The sequence below is a fragment of the Salmo salar genome, chromosome ssa03 (genome assembly GCF_905237065.1).
Source record: "Salmo salar chromosome ssa03, Ssal_v3.1, whole genome shotgun sequence".
Taxonomy (NCBI): Eukaryota; Metazoa; Chordata; class Actinopteri; order Salmoniformes; family Salmonidae; genus Salmo; species Salmo salar.
This window is the reverse complement of record NC_059444.1, coordinates 37119607-37140011: the sequence shown is the minus strand read 5'-3', so window position 1 is coordinate 37140011 and position 20405 is coordinate 37119607. Positions and strand designations below refer to the sequence as shown.

General features: G+C 44.0%; 1 protein-coding gene across 2 annotated transcripts in view; it reads right to left on the bottom strand.

Moving 5' to 3' along the window:
* LOC106600236 (cadherin-24) overlaps window positions 1-20405 on the bottom strand; it is a 123163-nt gene that overhangs the window by 13181 nt on the left and 89577 nt on the right. For both annotated transcript variants that reach the window (XM_014191556.2, XM_014191562.2), the window contains exons 6-7: window positions 15910-16091; window positions 1486-1742 (exon numbers count right to left, since the gene is read on the bottom strand). In XM_014191556.2, the coding sequence (XP_014047031.2) occupies window positions 1486-1742; window positions 15910-16091 (439 nt within the window). The remainder of the gene's footprint in view (window positions 1-1485; window positions 1743-15909; window positions 16092-20405) is intronic.

The window sequence follows — 20405 nt, the reverse complement described above, 5'->3', positions numbered from 1 at the left end:
CATCTGTGCCTCAACCCTGACTAGTCTCCCAGTCCCTTCCGCTGAAAAACATCCACACAGCATGATGCTGCCACCACCATGCTTCACCGTAGGGATGGTGCCAGGTTTCCTCCAGATGTGATGCTTGGCATTCATGTCAAAGAGTTCAATCGTGGTTTCATCAGACCAGAGAATCTTGTTTCTCATGGTCTGATAGTCTTTTGGTGCCTTTTGGCAAACTCCAATCTGTCTGTCATGTGCCTTTTACTGAGGAGTGGCTTGTTTTTTTCTCTGACATGCACTGTCAACTGTGGGACCTTAAATAGACAGGTGTGTGCCTTTTCAAACCACGACCAATCAATTGAACTTACCACAGCTGAACTCCAATCAACTTGTAGAAACAGCTCAAGGATGATCAATGGAAACAGGATGTACCTGAGCTCAATTTCGAGTCTCATAGCAAAGGGTCTGAATACTTATGTAAATTAATAGATTTGCAAACATTTCTAAAAACTGTTTTCGCTTTGTCAATATGGGATATATATAATTTTGCCTTGCACCTTTCTTAGTGTGTGCATGCATGCGTTTGCACATGCTTGTTTGTCTTTCAGTCTGTCTGTCTATATCATAGATGGCATACATAAATGGATAAACCCATCAATGATGTCACACCATTCATTTCTATGTGAAGCCTGAACAGCGCATTTGAATTCAAGGAAGTTGATTTTAGCGACTAAGATGGCATCTCATGGGGAATATTTTCAAGATATAATGTGCAGTTTGAGCTAGTCCAGGAAGTGACGTTGCAGGCTAGCTCAGTGCTGACCCCTCTCATTGAGGATCTCAAGTTGAAGGCCGACCGGGTGGACCCTCGGTCAGGGTCGGTCGGGGTCTCAACTTACTGTAGAGAGTTAGAATGGTAGAATGCAAAGGTGCAATTTCGAAATTTGGTTGTGCATCAGCAATTTTTCTCTTGTTATGTCAGTCACTGACAGTTCCAAAATTAGCCCATATCATCAAAAAAATCTTTAGATTGGTAAATTAGTCTAGCGGCCAGCTATCTAAACTTGTACAGCTATCTATACTTGTACGGCAAATTTTCTCTCCGCCTCATGACAAAATGTATAGAATTGCAGCATGCTAACTATAAAACTTCAATTTATCTCTACTGTCAAGAGGGGTCCGCTAAAATGTTTTGCTTTCAAGATGGGGGGCCCCAAAACCAAAATTTAACTTAGAGCCCCCAAAAGGCTAGGGCTGGCTCTGACTGCATGTGTGGGTATGGATGTGGGCATGCAGACCCGCGAGCCACTGAGGCTCCTCATGATAGCCCCCACCCCCATCAAAGTTGCCCATCCCTGATTTATACGAAGATGGCCCTTTTCCCGTTGAGGTTTTCTCATTCACTATAATGGAGGAACCCGGTCGGCCTTGAACTTCAGGGCTTCAATGAGAGGGGACAGAGGTTCTCCCCTGGTCTGTATAGGATCCACTCTAGTCCAGTACCTGATGTTATTGGTGAGTCCAGTATCAGGGTCCACAGCACTAACCCGTCCCACGGTGCAGGCAGGAGGGCAGTTCTCCGACACATCCATACGGTAGCGAGCCCGGGAGAAGCGGGGCGGCTCGTCTGCGTCCAGCACGGCCACCCGGATGGAGGCGCGGTCCTTAAAGGGCCCACGACGGAGGAAACGAGGGTCCACCATGGGGTTCAACACCTCCACGGAGAAAGAGTAGGAGCTACGACTCTCATAGTCCACAGGCTGCAGAGAGGGAGTGAGGGACAGTTATTGATACACCCGCAATAACATCTGCTAAATATGTGTATGTGACAAATACAATTTGATATGGATTGAGAGGGAGAGAGAGAGAGAGAGAGAGAGAGAGAGAGAGAGAGAGAGAGAGAGAGGGGAACGAGGTTACAGTAACTACATGTTGGTTCTGTAGTGTAACATTGCCAAGTGATCGTGTATCACACTTTCCCTTTACAACACCGGTAGTTAATGTGTTCACATTCTCATGTGTGCTCCTGGGTATGGTGTGGAAACAGACACATTTCCATACAAACGCAATAAGCTCACCTTGACTGTGAAAACAAAATCACATTGACATTTCGCAAACGTATGTTTTATTCAGTGGTAGAAACTTAAACATCAGCATCAAGTATGATGCACTGACCTGGTTGACTACAGGCACGTAATGTACCCATGCTATTACATTCACAGATGTAGTCAGACATGTAGGAAGCTGTGAGGGTTTCATGATACAGCTCCAATCTCATCTGAATCTGGCATCTGCTGAGACGTTATGACTGTCTGCCTGTCTGTCTTTCTGGCTGGCTGCTCATTGTGGTTTCTCTTAGCAGGAGGGTTCCTCTAGGAATGAGCCCGTCTCTGATCAGATCAGGAGAGGTGATTGCTAGCAGGGGCCAAGCCCTACTTTGATTACATTTTGGAGAGCGACACGGCTGGGTCTGGTTAAAAACAGTGTTCTAAGGTTTTCTTACATGCCAATATTGGACGGAGTCAGTATGATTGGCGGAAATATGCAGACTGGACTGGACTAGGAATAAATAGAGTGATTTGGTATGAGCAATATTCAACGCATGAGTGAAAAAAAACTATCTTTGAATGTCCCTGTAGGAGGAAAATATGGATCTTTTTCTCTTCTTTCTGATCTCCCCTCTTTTTTTCATTTTCTCACAGTTGTAAAGAACTGCATTCTCTTACAAGAAATCTGTAATCTTAACAGGACAGAGATTGATTAAAAACGAGGCAGTGAGAAAAGGGGAATTGAAGGGCACAGATATTGAAATATAGGCAATACGGGAAGATTTCCAAGCAGGAAAAAGGGAAATGTCAGAGAGAGAGAGAGAGAGAGCCAGGGAGAGTGAGAGAGAGGGAGTGAGGGGGTAGACAGAGAGAAAGGTTCTCTAACAGGATCCCATTAGAGGGAGAGAGAGACAATCTGTCTGAGGAGGAGAGATGTCACTTACACTGTGAACACACACTTATCACCCACTCCCTCCCTTCCCCCCTCCCTCCCTTCATTCCTCCCTCCCGCCCTCCCTCTCTCCCATGCACTCCATCACAGTCTCCACTCCCATCCTAGTGTGTAGAGGTCCATCTCTGACACCCAGAACACACACTCATCTCTTTCTCTCGCTCAGGCTTACAGAAAGCACTTATCACAACCACCACCTCCCTTTTTCTGTCTCACTTCCTCTTCCTATGCTGCTTTCTCTCTCCATCTCTCTCTTTCACTCTTCCACTCGCACTCTCTCACTCTCCCACTCTCACTCTCACTCTCACGGTGCATGTACACTAGATAGCGATAAATTGCCGTGTGCCGCTTAGGCCGCACATTGTGACTTGCTTGTGGACGTGCTGGCAGCATATGGCAGCATATAGCAGCACGTTTGATTGTGTGTCAAGAATTCAGCATAGCAAGTTTGTATGACCGTCTGGTTATTAAATGGGTACATAGTTCAATAGTAATATCCTCTGAAACGCTCTGGTGACAAACAAACTTTGCTTCCCTGTTTCCAATTGTCCACATGGCTGGGAGAACCTATTCAAGTAAGTAAATACATGTCGAAAATGTAAAACACGATGTATTATTAGACTAGCTACAGTGCAGGCTAACTCAGATGAGCTGCTAAATGAGCTAGCTGGTTGGCTAGCTAGCTATCTAGCTAACTTCACATACTGTATAGATAGCTAGCTAAGTGAATAAAATATCACCTTCTACCTAACTTCATATTAGCTAGCTATCTTGATGTATTTATCACTGTAAAAAAACAAACTCCAAATGTGTTTGTAGGTAGCTAGCTAACAGCCATGGAGGAGGGTGAAAGGATAGCAGCCCCAACTGTCAGTGAGAGAGTAGGCTATTCTGGATAGGGCAGGTACTTTTGTGCAGTTCCAGTCCCTAGAAGTGAGGACGGAGATAATAGTAACATAATATTCAGTGCGGTGTAATTTCTTGTGAGGTTTTCTGGCCTCAGATAAAGAGAGCTATGAAAGCCTGTCTACACACGAAGAGGTCCCAATGAAGAGCAGTGGTTCTCAGTCCTGGTCCTGGGGACTCAAAGGGGTGCACATTTTAGTTTTTGCCTTAGCACTGCACAGCTGATTCAAATGATTAACTCATCATCAAGCTTCAAGTGGTATTTATGTATTCATTTGTGACGCTATCCTTGATATGATCCTGTTATTGTCACATGCTACACATGTATATATGTGTGTCCATGCATCTATCAATCCAATGTAATCTACAATGACCTGGTGATGTAAATGTCATTAATAATTACATTGTCTTCCATATTCCTACAGATACCTTGTAACTGGAGATTCCTTCAAAACGATTGCCTACAGTTAACGTGTAGACCACTGCAAGGTTGGGTGCCCAGGGCCATCTGGAGGAATTCAGGTGTGTGAAGGCTACCTGTGTCCTGCATAACATCATGAGGATGGACACGAGGACCAGGAGGGGATCTGCAGCTCACCGCCGTGTGCTAGAGGAGAAGGCTGCTGCTCTGCAGAATGTTCCAAGGATGGGGTCCAACAACGCAGCAAGAGAGGCAATCTGTGTGCGGGAGATCTTCACCTCCTACTTCTTCGACGAGGTTGCTGTTCCCTGGCAACACCATAGACTACACTATGCACAACCAAAGGCTCTTTTAAGAGCCATTCACATTGCAATAAGAGTATTCTTCCATTTACTTAGCTATGTCAACTGCAGTTATTCAATTCACCGTTTCTCTCCCTTTGATTTCTACTTCTCAGGTGAGGGTGCTGTTTCGGTAAGGGTGCGATGTCTGTACAAAAACAAAACAGGCTATTTTGAATCCCCCATATTGAAAAAAAATGTAGAACAATTAAACACCCTATAACCCACACCTACACACTCATGTATCAATCTGATGGATTGTGTTGGGCACTAAGCAGGCTCAGGTGTATAACTGTGGCTCCTTCCACCTTCAAAGAATAGGCAAGAGGGCCAACCATGGAGAATAGTAAGACACTTCATTATTTCTATAACTACGCTATATTGTTTGTCCTCGTGTGTCTGCATGTTTTTCAGCATAAAGTACTCTGCAGCCACTTAGTGTGGACACCAGGTGAGACCACACACACAGATTTCTGTTGAACACTGTCTCTTTAACTACCTTATTTTCTCAATATGTCTCTCTCCTTCACTTCATCCCTCTCTCCCCTTCTCCCTAAATCCTCTAGGTTATATCAGCTGTGTCGGTGAATCTCTCCCGCATCTGAACTGATCAGAGGTGAGAGGTCACTTGGTCAGGTCAACAGGAAGTATTATTAAAGAGATGCTTTACATTGAAATACAGATAGAGATGCAGTAGTCCCAGAGTTAATGATCCCAGGTCAGTTTTGCATTTCACCTCCTGATTATTATGATGAATAACAATGTTAGAATACAAAATAAAAACATAAACATGCCATCTCTCTCCATCTGTCCCTACTCTGCAGGTATGTTTTGATGTGAGAGAGGATGCCAACCCCCAGACCCGTCATCGCCACCTCACCAGCTTTTAAGATAACCTTCGGGCTGACTGGGAGCCCAAGACTGGTTAGGAGACGCCACTAGAGACACTATTATGTAATTGTGATGAACTGAGAGAATATTTGGGCAGCACTGTGATTCATTAATCATATGCTGCCTTCCCTGCCCGTATGTTCTTACATCTTTCCCTTTCTGTCTTTTACACCTCTCTCACCACCTCTTTCTTCCTCTGTTTTTGTAATGCACAACATATGTGCATTAAAGTACAGATTGAACTTGTATTTATAATATTACAATTATAATATTTATAATGCATGTATTTATAACACTTGGATAATGAACTTCTTTCAATAAAATGTTTCACATTCTCTACTGGTTGAAATGAAGTCTCTCATTTGATGAAATACTACACCTATCCTGTATTTCAGATCAATGCAGATGAAGGAAATTAGATATTGAGATGAACCGGTTTTAGAGTATTTACATGATGCATAGGAAGTGTAGTGTACTGTTTTTAAAAATATATTTCGGTATATATGAATTATAAATCACCCTTTAACTAGTTAAATCATGTTTCTAGTTTACTAGTTACAATGTGAAACCATTGATGTCCCAGGACCAGGATTGGTAAACACTGTTGAAGTGTATAATTGTAGTACATACATGTAGACACAGCATCATTCAAAGACTGGAATTTGATACTCCTGGTATTGGATATGACTGAAAAATAATCTCAAAGACATTCATAACTGAACTGCACCTTTATTTGCCAAGGTAGAGTTACATGATCAGTGAATATATTAAATGTACAGGCGGGAGGATGTGAGGATCTCATGCATGGTAATAACTACATGTACAGTGAGGGAAAAAAGTATTTGATCCCCTGCTAATTTTTTACGTTTGCCCACTGACAAAGAAATGATCAGTCTATAATTTTAATGGTAGGTTTATTTGAACAGTGAGAGACAGAACAACAACAAAAAAATCCAGAAAAACGCATGTCAAAAGTGTTATAAATTGATTTGCATTTTAATGAGGGAAATAAGTATTTGACCCCCTCTCAATCAGAAAGATTTCTGGCTCCCAGGTGTCTTTTATACAGGTAACGAGCTGAGATTAGAAGCACACTCTTAAAGGGAATGCTCCTAATCTCAGTTTGTTACCTGTATAAAAGACACCTGTCCACCGAAGCAATCAATCAATCAGATTCCAAACTCTCCACCATGGCCAAGACCAAAGAGCTCTCCAAGGATGTCAGGGACAAGATTGTAGACCTACACAAGGCTGGAATGGGCTACAAGACCATCGCCAAGCAGCTTGGTGAGAAGGTGACAACAGTTGGTGCGATTATTCGCAAATGGAAGAAACACAAAAAAACTGTCAATCTCCCTCGGCCTGGGGCTCCATGCAAGATCTCACCTCGTGGAGTTGCAATGATCATGAGAACGGTGAGGAATCAGCCCAGAACTACACGGGAGGATCTTGTCAATGATCTCAAGGCAGCTGGGACCATAGTAACCAAGAAACTACGCCTTGAAGGACTGAAATCCTCCATCGCCCGCAAGGTCCCCCTGCTCAAGAATACATATACATGCCCGTCTGAAGTTTGCCAATGAACATCTAAATGATTCAGAGGACAACTGGTGAAAGTGTTGTGGTCAGATGAGACCAAAATGGAGCTCTTTGACATCAACTCAACTCGCCGTGTTTGAAGGAGGAGGAATGCTGCCTATGACCCCAAGAACACCATCCCCACCGTCAAACATGGAGGTGGAAACATTATGCTTTGGGGGTGTTTTTCTGCTAAGGGGACAGGACAACTTCACTGCATCAAAGGGACGATGGACGGGGCCATGTACCGTCACATCTTGGGTGAGAACCTCCTTCCCTCAGCCAGGGCATTGAAAATGGGTCGTGGATGGGTATTCCAGCATGACAATGACCCAAAACACACAGCCAAGGCAACAAAGGAGTGGCTCAAGAAGAAGCACATTAAGGTCCTGGAGTGGCCTAGCCAGTCTCCAGACCTTAATCCTATAGAAAATCTGTGGAGGGAGCTGAAGGTTCGAGTTGCCAAACGTCAGCCTCGAAATCTTAATGACTTGGAGAAGATCTGCAAAGAGGAGTGGGACAAAATCCCTCCTGAGATGTGTGCAAACCTGGTGGCCAACTACAAGAAAAACGTCTGACCTCTGTGATTGCCAACAAGGGTTTTGCCACCAAGTACTAAGTCATGTTTTGCAGAGGGATCAAATACTTATTTCCCTCATTAAAATGCAAATCATTTTATAACATTTTTGACGTGTTTTTCTGGATTTTTTTGTTGTTATTCTGTCTCTCACTTTTCAAATAAACCTACCATTAAAATTATAGACTGATCATTTCTTTGTCAGTGGGCAAACGTACAAAATCAGCAGGGGATCAAATACTTTTTTCCCTCACTGTATATACGACTTGCATCCTTGGCACAAAGTTATATTATATTCTACTCAATCCATAGGCTTCATTAATGTCATTGAGACTGTTTTGATACAACTGGATATGATAGCTGAGGTTCATACCTAGGTCTGAACTAATATGTATACCAAATGCTTTAGGGTTCATACACAGATCGGCTAGATAGCTAGCTACACATCCATAGGCATACAGGTATTTTTATCCTCCACTGCACAATAAGCAAGAACATAGCTAGCTACGTTATTTAATCTATCTGCATTGCATGGCAAATATCAGCAAGGCAAGCTTACAAAATTATACATTCAATTTGCAGTAAATGCTTTAGCTAGCTAGATTCTTTACATCCGCTCTTTCACAAGACGACAGCCTGGTTTGCTGGTTGTTTCAGGAGTCCCTAAAACATTAAACAACCAGAATTACAATTTCATACGCATAAAGCTAGCTAGCTAGCTTGCTAAATCGCAATTGTTGTAAATTAACTTTATGATAAAAAAATATGCGTAATCGTTTGTCTCTACATTAACTAATATTCCTCTTTACTGTACAATTTTATGCATGATTCGTTATGACGCTATAATCACTTACATTTGCTTCCATCCTAGTATTTTTGTCAGCCATCTTTGCTGAAGAAAGTCTCCAGCCTTGGGTCGCATAGCATCAAATTTGTCATGGGAACCACTCGATATGATTGGTCATCGCCCAGAGGTCACCACTGGTGATTTGCATAAAGTTGGGGAAAGTTTTTCACCGCCTCCGACGCCACCTTCGAACCACCCAAAGGTCACCGCCCTCTCTGCTTCTCACCGCTTTCCTTCCATTGAAATGAATGAGAAGTGGTGTTTCACCACACGGCATCCTGTGCTAGTGTATCATGCCCATCACTCTCCCACTCTCACTCTCCCTCTCTGTCTCTCTCTGTCTCTCTCCCTCTCTCTCCCACTCTCCGTCTCTCTCTCCCACTCTCTCTCTCACACTCTCTCTCTCCCACTCTCTCTCTCCCTCCCTCTCTCTCCCTCCCTCTCTCTCACACTCTCTCTCTCCCACTCTCTCTCTCCCTCCCACTCTCTCCCTCCCACTCTCCCACAATCTCTCTCCCACTCTCTCACTCTCCCACTCTCTCTCTCTCCCACTCTTTTTTGAAATTCTAATTCTTTCTCTGTAACAATTGCCTTTTGCTACGGTCTAAGCATGAAATTAATTAACTAACCAGTAGGGCACAATAGTCAAATACATCATGCATCAAATATGGCTCATGCTCATACGTGTGTGTGTCGGGGGGGGGGGGGGGCAGGCTGATCAGTGAGGCTTTAAATGATCTGAATCCGACTTCTTTGCAGCTATTGTATATGTGTAGCCAGCGTTTCCATCTTACCGTAGGGGAATATGCAAGTGAAAAATGATCTCTCTAACTGCACGATGCTGTATAAGAGCCTTCTCTATCCTGCTGGCGTAGCCTATGTGAGGTTTTACTCAATTCTCAACATTTTACATCAAGATTATGTCTTTGTCTGACTACTCACTTAAGATTGCAGACTTAGCTCTGAGCAATTTTGCAGACAGACATGCAACTTTAGTACTGATGGAACAGAGTATCCTCTAAATCTCTCCACACTTTGCTCTTTCTCTCTCCCTCCTTTCTGTCACTCACTCTGTTCATGTCCTTCCTTCCTCTCTTTTTCTCCCTCTGCCCTCTGTATGTATACTCATCCCTATATTTTTGGTATATGCCCCTTTTCCTCTCTCTTTTTCGTCCCTCTATTTCTCTTTTCCTCTCTCTCTCTCTCTCTCTCTCTCTCTCATTCTCTCTCTTCCATGTCCCATGTTCTATCCTCTCTCTCTCTCTCTCTCTCTCTCTCTCTCTCTCTCTCTCTCTCTCTCTCCTTTCTCTCTCTCCTTCTCTCCGAGGAGATTAGTACAATCTCTCTTCTCAGTGAGAAAACAAACACAGATAACCCTCGGAGCGCTGCTAGCCGGTGACCGTGGATCAGCCAACCGTTTAAAGTGAGAGCATATGGAAATAATGGCTAACCAATGGAATTAAAGTGTCCCTAGGTGGAATCACACAGATATATGAATAGACAGCTCATACCCCCAAAAAACATACCTTGAGTGAAATCAGAGAATGTATATATTGGGGGAAGATGATCATCTTTTATGATGTAGCATATATTATTTAGCAGGAACTTTGATCCAAAGCGACTTACAGTCATGCGTGTGTACATTTGAAATCATATCCTGGCTTTGCAAGTACCATGCTCTACCAACTGAGGACAATTTCTCATTGAACTCCAAATGTTGCTGAGGATCAGTGTCATAGACCTGTGTAGCATGCAGCTGTGTAGTCAACACACTCTGGACTCAGCTAGGTCTTACTACCCTCAGGCACTTCCAGAGCTTGTGACTAGAAGGTTCTATCTGCATTTTTTTGTCCAAATGTAGTTGTTGCCATAGCCTTGTTCTGTTCAATGTTCTCTACCTATACATTATTCCTACCGCTTGACTTATTCCACATTTTGTCGTGCTACAGCCTGAATTAAAAAACGTACACACAATACCCCATAATGACAAAGTGAAAACATGTTTTTAGAAATTTTAGCAAATGTATTGAAAATGAAATATTCATTTACAAAAGTATTCACACCCCTGAGTCAATACATTGTAGAGATACCTTTGGCAGCGATTACAGCTGTGAGTCTTTCTGGGTAAGGCTCAAAGAGATTTTCACACCTGGATTGTGCAACATTTGCCCATTATTCTTTAAAAAATTCTTCAACATCTGTCAAATTGGTTGTTGATCATTGCTAGACAACCATTTTCTGGTCTTGCCATAGATTTTCTGGTAGATTTAAGTCAAAACTGTAACTCGGTCACTGTCTTCTTGGTAAGCAACTCCAGTGTAGATTTGGCCTTGTGTTTCAGATTATTGTCCTGCTGAAAGGTGAATTCATCTCCCAGTGTCTGACGGAAAGCAGACTGAACCAGGTTTTCCTCTAGGATTACTTTAGTGCATTGTTGGAAACAAAATGTATGTTTTGGAATATTTAAATTCTGTACATACTTCTTTCTTTTTACTCTGTCAATTAGATTAGTATTGTTGAGTAACTACAATGTTGTTGATCCATCCTCAGTTTTCTTCTATTACAACCATTAAACTCTCTAACTGTTTTAAAATGACCATTGGCCTCATGGTGAAATCTTTGTAGTGACTGGGTGCATTGATACACCATTCAAAGTTGAATTCATAACTTCACCATGCTCAAAGGGATGTTCAAAGTCTGCTTTTTGTTATTTTTACCCATCTACCAATAGGTGCCTTTCTTTGCAAGGCATTGAAAACCTCCCTGGTCTTTGTGGTTGAATATGTGTTTTAAATTCACTGCTTGACTGAGGGACCTTACAGATAATTGTTTGTGTGGGGTACAGAGACGAGGAAGTCATTCAAAAATCATGTTAAACACTATTATTGAACACAGAGTCCATGCAACTTATTATGTGACTTGTTAAGCAAATGTTTACCCCTGAACTTATTTAGGTTTGCCGTAACAAAGGGGTTGAATGCTTACTGACTCAAAATATTTCAGCTTCTCATTTTTAATTGTTTTGTAAACATTTCAAAAAACACAATTCCACTTTGACATTATGGGGTATTGTGTTAAATCCATTTTAAATTCAGGCTGAAACACAAAAAATGTGGAAAACGTTAAGTGGTGTGAATACTTTTCTAAAGGCACTGTATATACTCTAAATACCCTGATTCATGTTGTTAAGTTCAAAAGAATACAATCTAAAAAAGTCTGACGCCATTCAAACCAATGAGGGTTTGGAACTTGAAAGCCACTTATCTCCGAATCATCTTTTTGCAGATAGAACCTTATAGACCCAAGCTATTGACTTCATGTAGATGTGAAAGGATTGGATACTGTAGGTATACGCAATATGGTAATAGCTCCACCTTGACCACTGACAGGGTAGGTTACACATTCCTAAAAGTGCCTATGGGGGTAACGCCTCTAAAGGTCAGTTTGGAGTTTTCTTACCACCCCTTCACTACCACATGTGAGTAGAGGGCACCATGTCAATTAACTGTCTCTGATTACAGCTGTTATATCCACCACTGGGTGGCAGCTTTGCAGAGCAGTAACAAGGAACTCCTTGCTTATTTACAGAGAAGAAGCCTTATTGTAAACCTTAGTTCACTTGATGGTTCAGGCATATATATATATATATATATATATATTTAACATCAATGGGATTGAGATGTTTACCTGGTAGACCTGTAGTTTGCACCAACACAACGGTATGAGAGTGGCAGTGGTGTCATTTAAGACTTGAGAGATTGGATACCAAAATGTATTTCCCAATTCCAAACACATTCTAATGGCTTCGAACCTTCCCTTTCTCTGTGTTTAGGACTGTGTGCACAGGGACTAGATCTCATCTCAATCCACTGCCCTCAGAAAAGCCCATTTCAAAAAACCTACTGGTCATATAAACCTACTGCTAAATATAACCCATAAATGAATAGTTGTCTATTTTCAAATCCCCGGCCACCGTTTAGAGGTTGAATTAGGGTGACCTCTGCCCAGGCAGTTAAGAGGGAGAATCACAACAATGAGTCAGACTGAGACAAAAACTGCTAGTATCCAACAAAATGGCCCCTGAGAAAAGAGAAAAGGAGAGGAGGAGGATGAGCGAGGGGATGACAGAGGGAGAGAGAGAGGGAGAGAGAGAGAGTGAGAGAAAGGGAAACAGAAAGAGAGAGGGATGCGGAGAGTGAGTGAGAGAGACACAGAGAGAGAGAGATATGGAGAGAGAGGAGATAGAGTTTGCTGTGGCCCTGGGAGACTGACTGTGAATAAGCAGTGATAAGAGACAGGCAGTCTCCAGTCTTTACCCAGACTGACTGCCGGAGTGTTAACGACCCAGCTTCCCTTGCACGTCCCTGGCTAACCCTCCACCACCCTCACCTCACCCCACCTCTTCACTCTCTACCACTGCCCATGGGCCTGTCGCTGTCTGTCTCTGACAGATACACACACACACACACACACACACACACACACACACACACACACACACACACACACACACACACACACTCTCTCTCTCTCTCTCTCTCTCTCCCCGCCCCCCCTCTGTCATCTGTCACATCACACAGGGCTGAACCTCAGTCTTTTAGGAAGGCGCCACCATTTTTTCCCCTTTTTTAAACAAATTACTGTATTCCTTCACACCTTCCTTCACACCACCTTTTTCTCATCCCACTGATAGTTAACAGGGATAGCTGCAAGCCAAGGTCAACAGTGTTTGTGTGTTTGTGCCTGGGCGCACTTGTGCCTGTGTATGTGTGTGCGCCTGTGTCTGTGTGTTTGCCTGTGTATGTATTCCAGTGTGCCTGTGTGTGTGTCCCCGTGCGGCTGTGTGTGTGGCTGTAAGTCTAAGATCAATGGTAGAAAGATTCTTCCCACATCGAGGTCAGGGCAGACTCAGTGGTAGCAGAGATTGTTCCAGTCGGAAATATTTTCCTCAAGGGCAAAAAGATCTCTTTCCACAAAACCCCTCCCTTTTTTTTATTTCTTCCCTCCAGACAAACTGAAAGAAATCGACAGTGAGTGATTCAGTACACACAAACCTCAACACACACACACACACACACACTTATCACATACAACACATACCCAAACACACAGCTTTTTTTTGTTGTTGTGTAAATCGTGGCGGGAGCTTAGCGCCATTTTTAGGTTTTGTTTATTTTTCTATTAGTGTGGTATCTTCTATGTTTTCCATTAGTTGCGTGTGGATTCTCTGAAAGGCGAAATCCTTTGTAACCTCCTCAAGTCTTCTTCTCAGCTACACCCACCTACCTAGCGCCCACCTATCATTCTTATCCTCCCTCTGTCACAACGACAACCGTGTGTTCCCTGAGCCAACATGGAAGAGCACTAGAGAAGACGGACGTAAAAATATCCATCTCTTCTATTTCTTTCCAGAATATCTTTTTGGGGAAGGAGGGAGACAACGTTCCATATTGGAAAAATAATTGTAGGTGTTGTTTTGGCGTCCTCAGTGCAATGGAGTCGGAATCCAAGGGGAGATAGGAGAGGGATGTGAGAGGAGAGGAGGTGATTGGAGAGGGATGTGAGAGGAGGTGTGTATTTGTTTACAAGTCGTTTTCCCTCTCATTTCTCTAGTGACTGAGCACACGGTGAATTGATCACTTCTATCTCCCTCTGCCGGATGCTGCTTAGACATTCTCTCTATGTTATTGCTCTCTCTATCTCTCGCTCTCTAACTCTATCGTTTTTTTCTCAAACAAACCTCTATTTTTCAGCCTGCCTGTCTTCCTTTGGGTGTGTTTTTCCGCTTCATTTGTGTCTCTCTCTCTTTTCTCTCTCCTCTCTTTATCACTATCTCTTCCGTCTGTTTTTGCTCTGGCTGTCTCGCTAATTTCACTCTCTTTTTCCTCCCCGACTTCCATCCAACCCCCCCCCAAGGGGCCAGGGTTCTGGTCTTGAAGCACGGTTTCAACTGCACCTACAGTCTTGCTTCTGTACTACAGTTTAACTGACGCCCGGACCAGAAATACAATTTCCATTGACAGCCACATAGAGAAGTCAGATTAGAAAATTCCAAATAAGACACTTTAGTCATGACCTTTGTCCACAAAGCATCCATTGAAAAATTCCAATAATTGTCGCTGAGGCCGATTTTTTTTCTATCACCGAAGATTTTTACATTTTATATTCATCCAATGTCTGCCATGTTTTTGGATGACGTGACGACGTCGTCGCTTCTCGCGGTGCTCCCTGTGCCCACTGAGTGCTAGTGCACATGTGATGTTGGGTCATGTAAACCGGACGCAACCCGGATATAGACGGTCCATGAATCGGCGGGTGCAAACGTGAGTAGATTACGTGAAAAACAATGGTCGGACATCTTGGACGCAGTTTCCAGTCCTTTTATACATCAGTGCCCCCACCCCTTTCCCTCACCTCTCTCTGTTTCCCCTTCCCTCTCCCCCTCTCACTGTCTCTTCCCCCCTCCCTCCCTCCCTCCCTCCCCTCTCTCTCTTATCAAAGTAACACATCCCAGGCCTGGAAATCCTTCTCAACCCTACCTCCGGCCAAGGCTTTTTTAACACATCTCACAAACCCTGGGGGTACTGTCACAGTGACACACACATCCGCAGGCACTCACACACACACACACACACACACACACACACACACACACACACACACACACACACACACACACACACACACACACACACACACACACACACACACACACACACACACACACACTGGATGACCATCAGAGGCGCCTCAGAGTCTCTCATATCTCAGATCTAAGAGACAGGCTATATTAAAGAGCAGGGTATATTTTTAACACTCACACACTGTGTATGTGCCTCTTTGAAAGGCTAATTTAGCTTCAAATAGCATATTTCAGGCGTGTCTCTGAGACAGACTAGAGGTCTTTGGTGTTGCTGCTATTGATGTCAGTCAACATCAACATCACACGTGAGAGAGGCCCACTCACAGGTGAGTAATAACGCGGGAGACAGACACACATACACACACATGTTCCACGCAACAAACACAGTGTCAGCTCTCATCCCCAACCACACGTCTTCATTAGTAGATAACCCAGAGTGACAGTCAGCTCTGGGGGGAATCATCTAGAATCAGACAGCATCAAGGCAAATGTGAGCTGATTCAACAAGCACACACACAGATATGACCGTCTGGCTCAGAGAGAAAACCCTAGATATCCAGCATAGCAGGCTCACCTGTTTCCTCTCTCTCCTCCTTTCCTCCTCCTCATCATCTGTTCCATTATTCCACCCTGTTCCGCCCTCCCTCGTTCCCTCCAACCCTCTCTCTCGGGTAACATCAAACACGTTCCCTCGCTTACTCTCACATCTACCTTCCCTCTCACCTTGTTCAGTGTGATCACAGCCTCTTGGTTCGTTCCGCTGATGTTGAAGGTGTTCCCTGTCTCTCCCTCCAGGATGGTATATTCCAGCTTGGCATTGTCGCCCAGGTCAGCATCTGTTGCCGAGATACGGCCCACCTCCGCCCCCGGAACAGCCAGCTCGGACACGGAGAACGACCACATACCTGGAGAGAGAGAGAGGAGGGAGAGAGAGAGAGGAGGGAGGAAGAGAAAAAGAGAGATTTAGATAAGGGATATGATGAAAAACAGGGAGGAGGGGGAGTGAGTGAGGGAAGAGGCCATGGCAGGGGAGAGAGACATATCACAGGTTACATGACACGCCTTTCTTCTTGCCTACGTTGTTTGTGTTTGGTGAGACGAGATAGAGAGGACTCATAAATGTCAATGTCTGTGTTCGTCTCCTGCTGTTATTTCTTATCTGCTAACAAGTTTGATTATTAAAGGTCCAATGCAGCGTTTTTTTGTTTTCAATTAAAATGGTCAAAAAGAAACAACAATAGTGTCCTAGTGGGGAGGGGACATCTTAAAACTAGCTGTAATTGGTAGAGAGGTTTGCAACCCTCTTTTTTATTGGTCAATTAACTCATTTACCGCCTGGTTATGTCACCAGGCAGGCCAAAACTCCCATTCCTCCAAAACAGGCCGAAATTTCAGCCAGCCTTTTCAAACAGCTCTTACACTAAAAATGCATTATCATAATTTTCACTATTTCATAGTATTATTCCAACTTCATAGTGTTGAAATATATACATAAAACACAGGAAAATCCTGTTTTGGATTGCACTGGGCCTTTAATCAAGGACAGATAATAGGCCTTTGGTTCTTCTCCACTCAGATATGTTTAAACATGCAGGGGACTTTACCTTATAGTGCTCTTCACATTAAATCACCACAGTAAAAGGCCCTTTTGCTGGAGCTGCAGTTTATATTACAGACAAATACACTGCTCCCGTGACTCAATCTTTCTGGGAGAGAGCACAGAGCAATACAGTAGCTAGCTAGTCAGTCGCAGGTCTGCATTGCTCACGCACAGTCCATTTCTTACACTTCACAGTCGCTTGGCAAACTGGTGTATACCACACACGGGCCATCAACTCAAGTGACAAGATCAAGGGAGGTGGGGAGAAAGAAATATATATTTTTGCCATACATACACAAAACTGACGTGCTCATTCAGCAGAGCAGCTATCCACACCTTGCTATTGCTCGGGAAAATCTGATAAACACTGGGGCTCAGAGGGAATAACATTGTAAGAAGTGTTTTGTGACAGTAAAAATGATAACCAGCACTTCAGCCAGACAACATCGGGACTACATCAAATAAACACGGAGTAAGACAGTCTGTATCCGCCTACATCAGAGTAAGACAAAATGTTAGATAAGGATTTTGTCCTTCACAACAAAACACAGGACAAATGTTAAATTGTAATGTATTAATCCAATCAATGAATTACGGTGGAAGATAATGTTTGCCATCACTTTTAACATTGGACAAACACCAGAATTGTGTCCTATATTTCTTCAAACATAAGGAGAATGTAGCGTTAGCCACCACAATTGACATCAATCAAGCGGCATCATGTCCACAGCTTAAGTCATCAAGCTCATTTCTACAGTACAACATCCAAGTGCTGGGCCCTTGAGAGTTATCTGCTCCCTGGTCGTTCACCTGCTCTTTGATCCTCTGGCCCAACGACCAACCTTCTCCTTCTTCTAGCAGCTATCTGCTTATGACACCTGATTTAGGATCCAAGTACTATCACTGACATGTTTGAGTAGGGGCCAGGAGTTTTCCTGACCACATGAACTCATGTTTTCGTCATCAGGGCATGTGGTCAGGAACAACTCCGGTCCCTAGGTGCCCTCGTGTGTGGGTGTGGTGTCCTGAGGGATTGGCTGGGCACGATGTCAGCAAAAATATACATTTATGCTCCGTAGGCTATGAATAATAAATACATATTCTTTGTATTCTAATAATGAGTTAAAGAAAGAACAAACCGTGTATATTACAGGATATAAATGTACATTTCCATCTCCTAAGGCAGCGAAACATGAAACTCAGCATGCTTACGCCCACAGAGACTCCGGGGCCTGGGCCTGCCTACTGAAGGGGAAACTGTGCCAATGAATCAACATAACATATCAGTTTATTTGCCATGACGACGAATCAACCATCTGGGACACTGGGCACCAGAAGGCAAAGACTCAGACCATCCCACAAAACATTCATATTACTAATGACACCCAAAATTAGCTAAGTTCTATTCAAGTGATCCCCCCCCAAAAAAACTATCAGCCTACCCACACAGATGCAGAGAAACTCTCTCTCTCTCTCATTAACATACACAACAAACACTCGTTGTAACAGTTGTCTATATGTCGATTTACTGCTTGAAGGCAATCATAAATCTCAGAGCTATGTTACACAAGAGCAGTGATGCAGGTGCGTGCACCACACACACACACACACACACACACACACACACACACACACACACACACACACACACACACACACACACACACACACACACACACACACACACACACACAAACACACACACAAACACACACACACACACACACACACACACAACACAAACAAACAAACAGAGAGAGACAGCTGTAGGAGTGAATGGGGGGAGGCGTGATGGCGATGGTAAAGTAGTCATTATCAGCTTTCCTCTCACCATGTAGTCAAGCGGGCAACTGAAATCATTCATCATGTCCACTGGAGATCGATGGAGAAGGCGAGAGGGAAAGAAAGAGGGAGCGACAGCTCCAAATAATATGAGGACAGGATGCCAAGGCAACAATAATCACACATCACTTGAAACTCCTGGCTCTGGCCTTTCTAGAGAGCTGTGGTGAAGCACCATGGGTGGACACAGGCTCAATATTTTGTGGCTCTCTGATACAGTGCTCCCCATCAGGCCTTGGTAATTGCGCTCAGGAGAGAGAATCAAAGCCCTCCATTGTGGTCTGCTCAAACCCCTCCATTGTGGTCTGCTCAAACCCCTCCATTGTGGTCTGCTCAAACCCCTCCATTGTGGTCTGCTCAAACCCCTCCATTGTGGTCTGCTCAAACCCCTCCATTGTGGTCTGCTCAAACCCCTCCATTGTGGTCTGCTCAAACCCCTCCATTGTGGTCTGCTCAAACCCCTCCATTGTGATCTGCTCAAACCCCTCCATGGTGCTCTGCTCAAACCCCTCCACGGTGGTCTGCTCAAACCCCTCCACGGTGCTCTGCTCAAACCCCTCCACGGTGCTCTGCTCAAACCCCTCCACGGTGCTCTGCTCAAACCCCTCCACGGTGCTCTGCTCAAACCCCTCCACGGTGGTCTGCTCAAACCCCTCCACGGTGGTCTGCTCAAGTGCACTTCAAAGAGAAACACCTTCAACTCGCCATCTTCCCCCTCACCTCACTGGAGATAACAGAAGATACTTTTTTCCCCCAGACTACTAAACTGCTTTTTAGTGTTCAACGGTTAAATTACGAACACCGTGATTGGTCAGGGCACCTGGGCAAAGCGTGGTGATTGGTTGAAACAGGCCACACTGATGGGAGATTAGTGTAAAGGGGAAGTGAAGTGACAGCCAGTGGGAGTTAATTAGGGGTGGCTGTAGTTTAAACAGGTTTATCTGTGACATCACACTGAGACAGGAGGACAAGGAGCTGAGGATAGAGGGAGGAGGAGGTACGGAGTGAAAGAAGGATAAAAAGAGAAGAGGTGACTAGTCCTAGTAAAAGAGATTCTGAAAGGGGCACATAGGTTATGAATTCTGTGAAATGAAACCAAAAGGAAAATGAAAAGAGAGAAGAGGACAGGGACAGTGAGTTGCAGACTCACTGCAGGGTAGGCTATAGTAATAACGCTAGGAGAGGAGAGGGCTGAGAGATGGGGGGGGGGGGGGTAGGACCCGTCTTATTTGGGTAGGAGGCTTTCTGTTTCTCCGAAGTGGTGGGAGTAAGGAGAGTCATTAAAAAAGTGTCTAGCTGGCTAAAGTGCACGCACTGGTTGAAAATAGCCTGAATAAAATCTGCATCCGTTTAGTAAGAGTCCATCACACAAGCACTTCTAGTGGATGAGGCTTAAGGGAAGAGAACAGCAAGGGAGGGAGAGAAGGCTGGAGAGTGGGAGAAATGTAGGCATAAATATTAGTAGGCTAATACAGAGAGATAGATTGGGGGAGAGTGAGAGAGATAGAGAGAAAAACAGCAAGATAGAGGGAGGGAGAGAGAGAGGCTCGGCTATTTGACCGGCAGGCTAACTGGACATCACGGCACCACTCTAATACTGCAGGACCAGGCAACAAAGGGTTAACATGGCATGCCTGCAGGATGAATGAGTCCTCCACTACATTACTGCCACACTTAGAGAGACATGATATATATTACATACTGTATTTACCTCATAAATGGATGGGCCTCTACATTAATGCTGTAATGAGTAGGAGGAAGTGAACAGTCCCCAGGG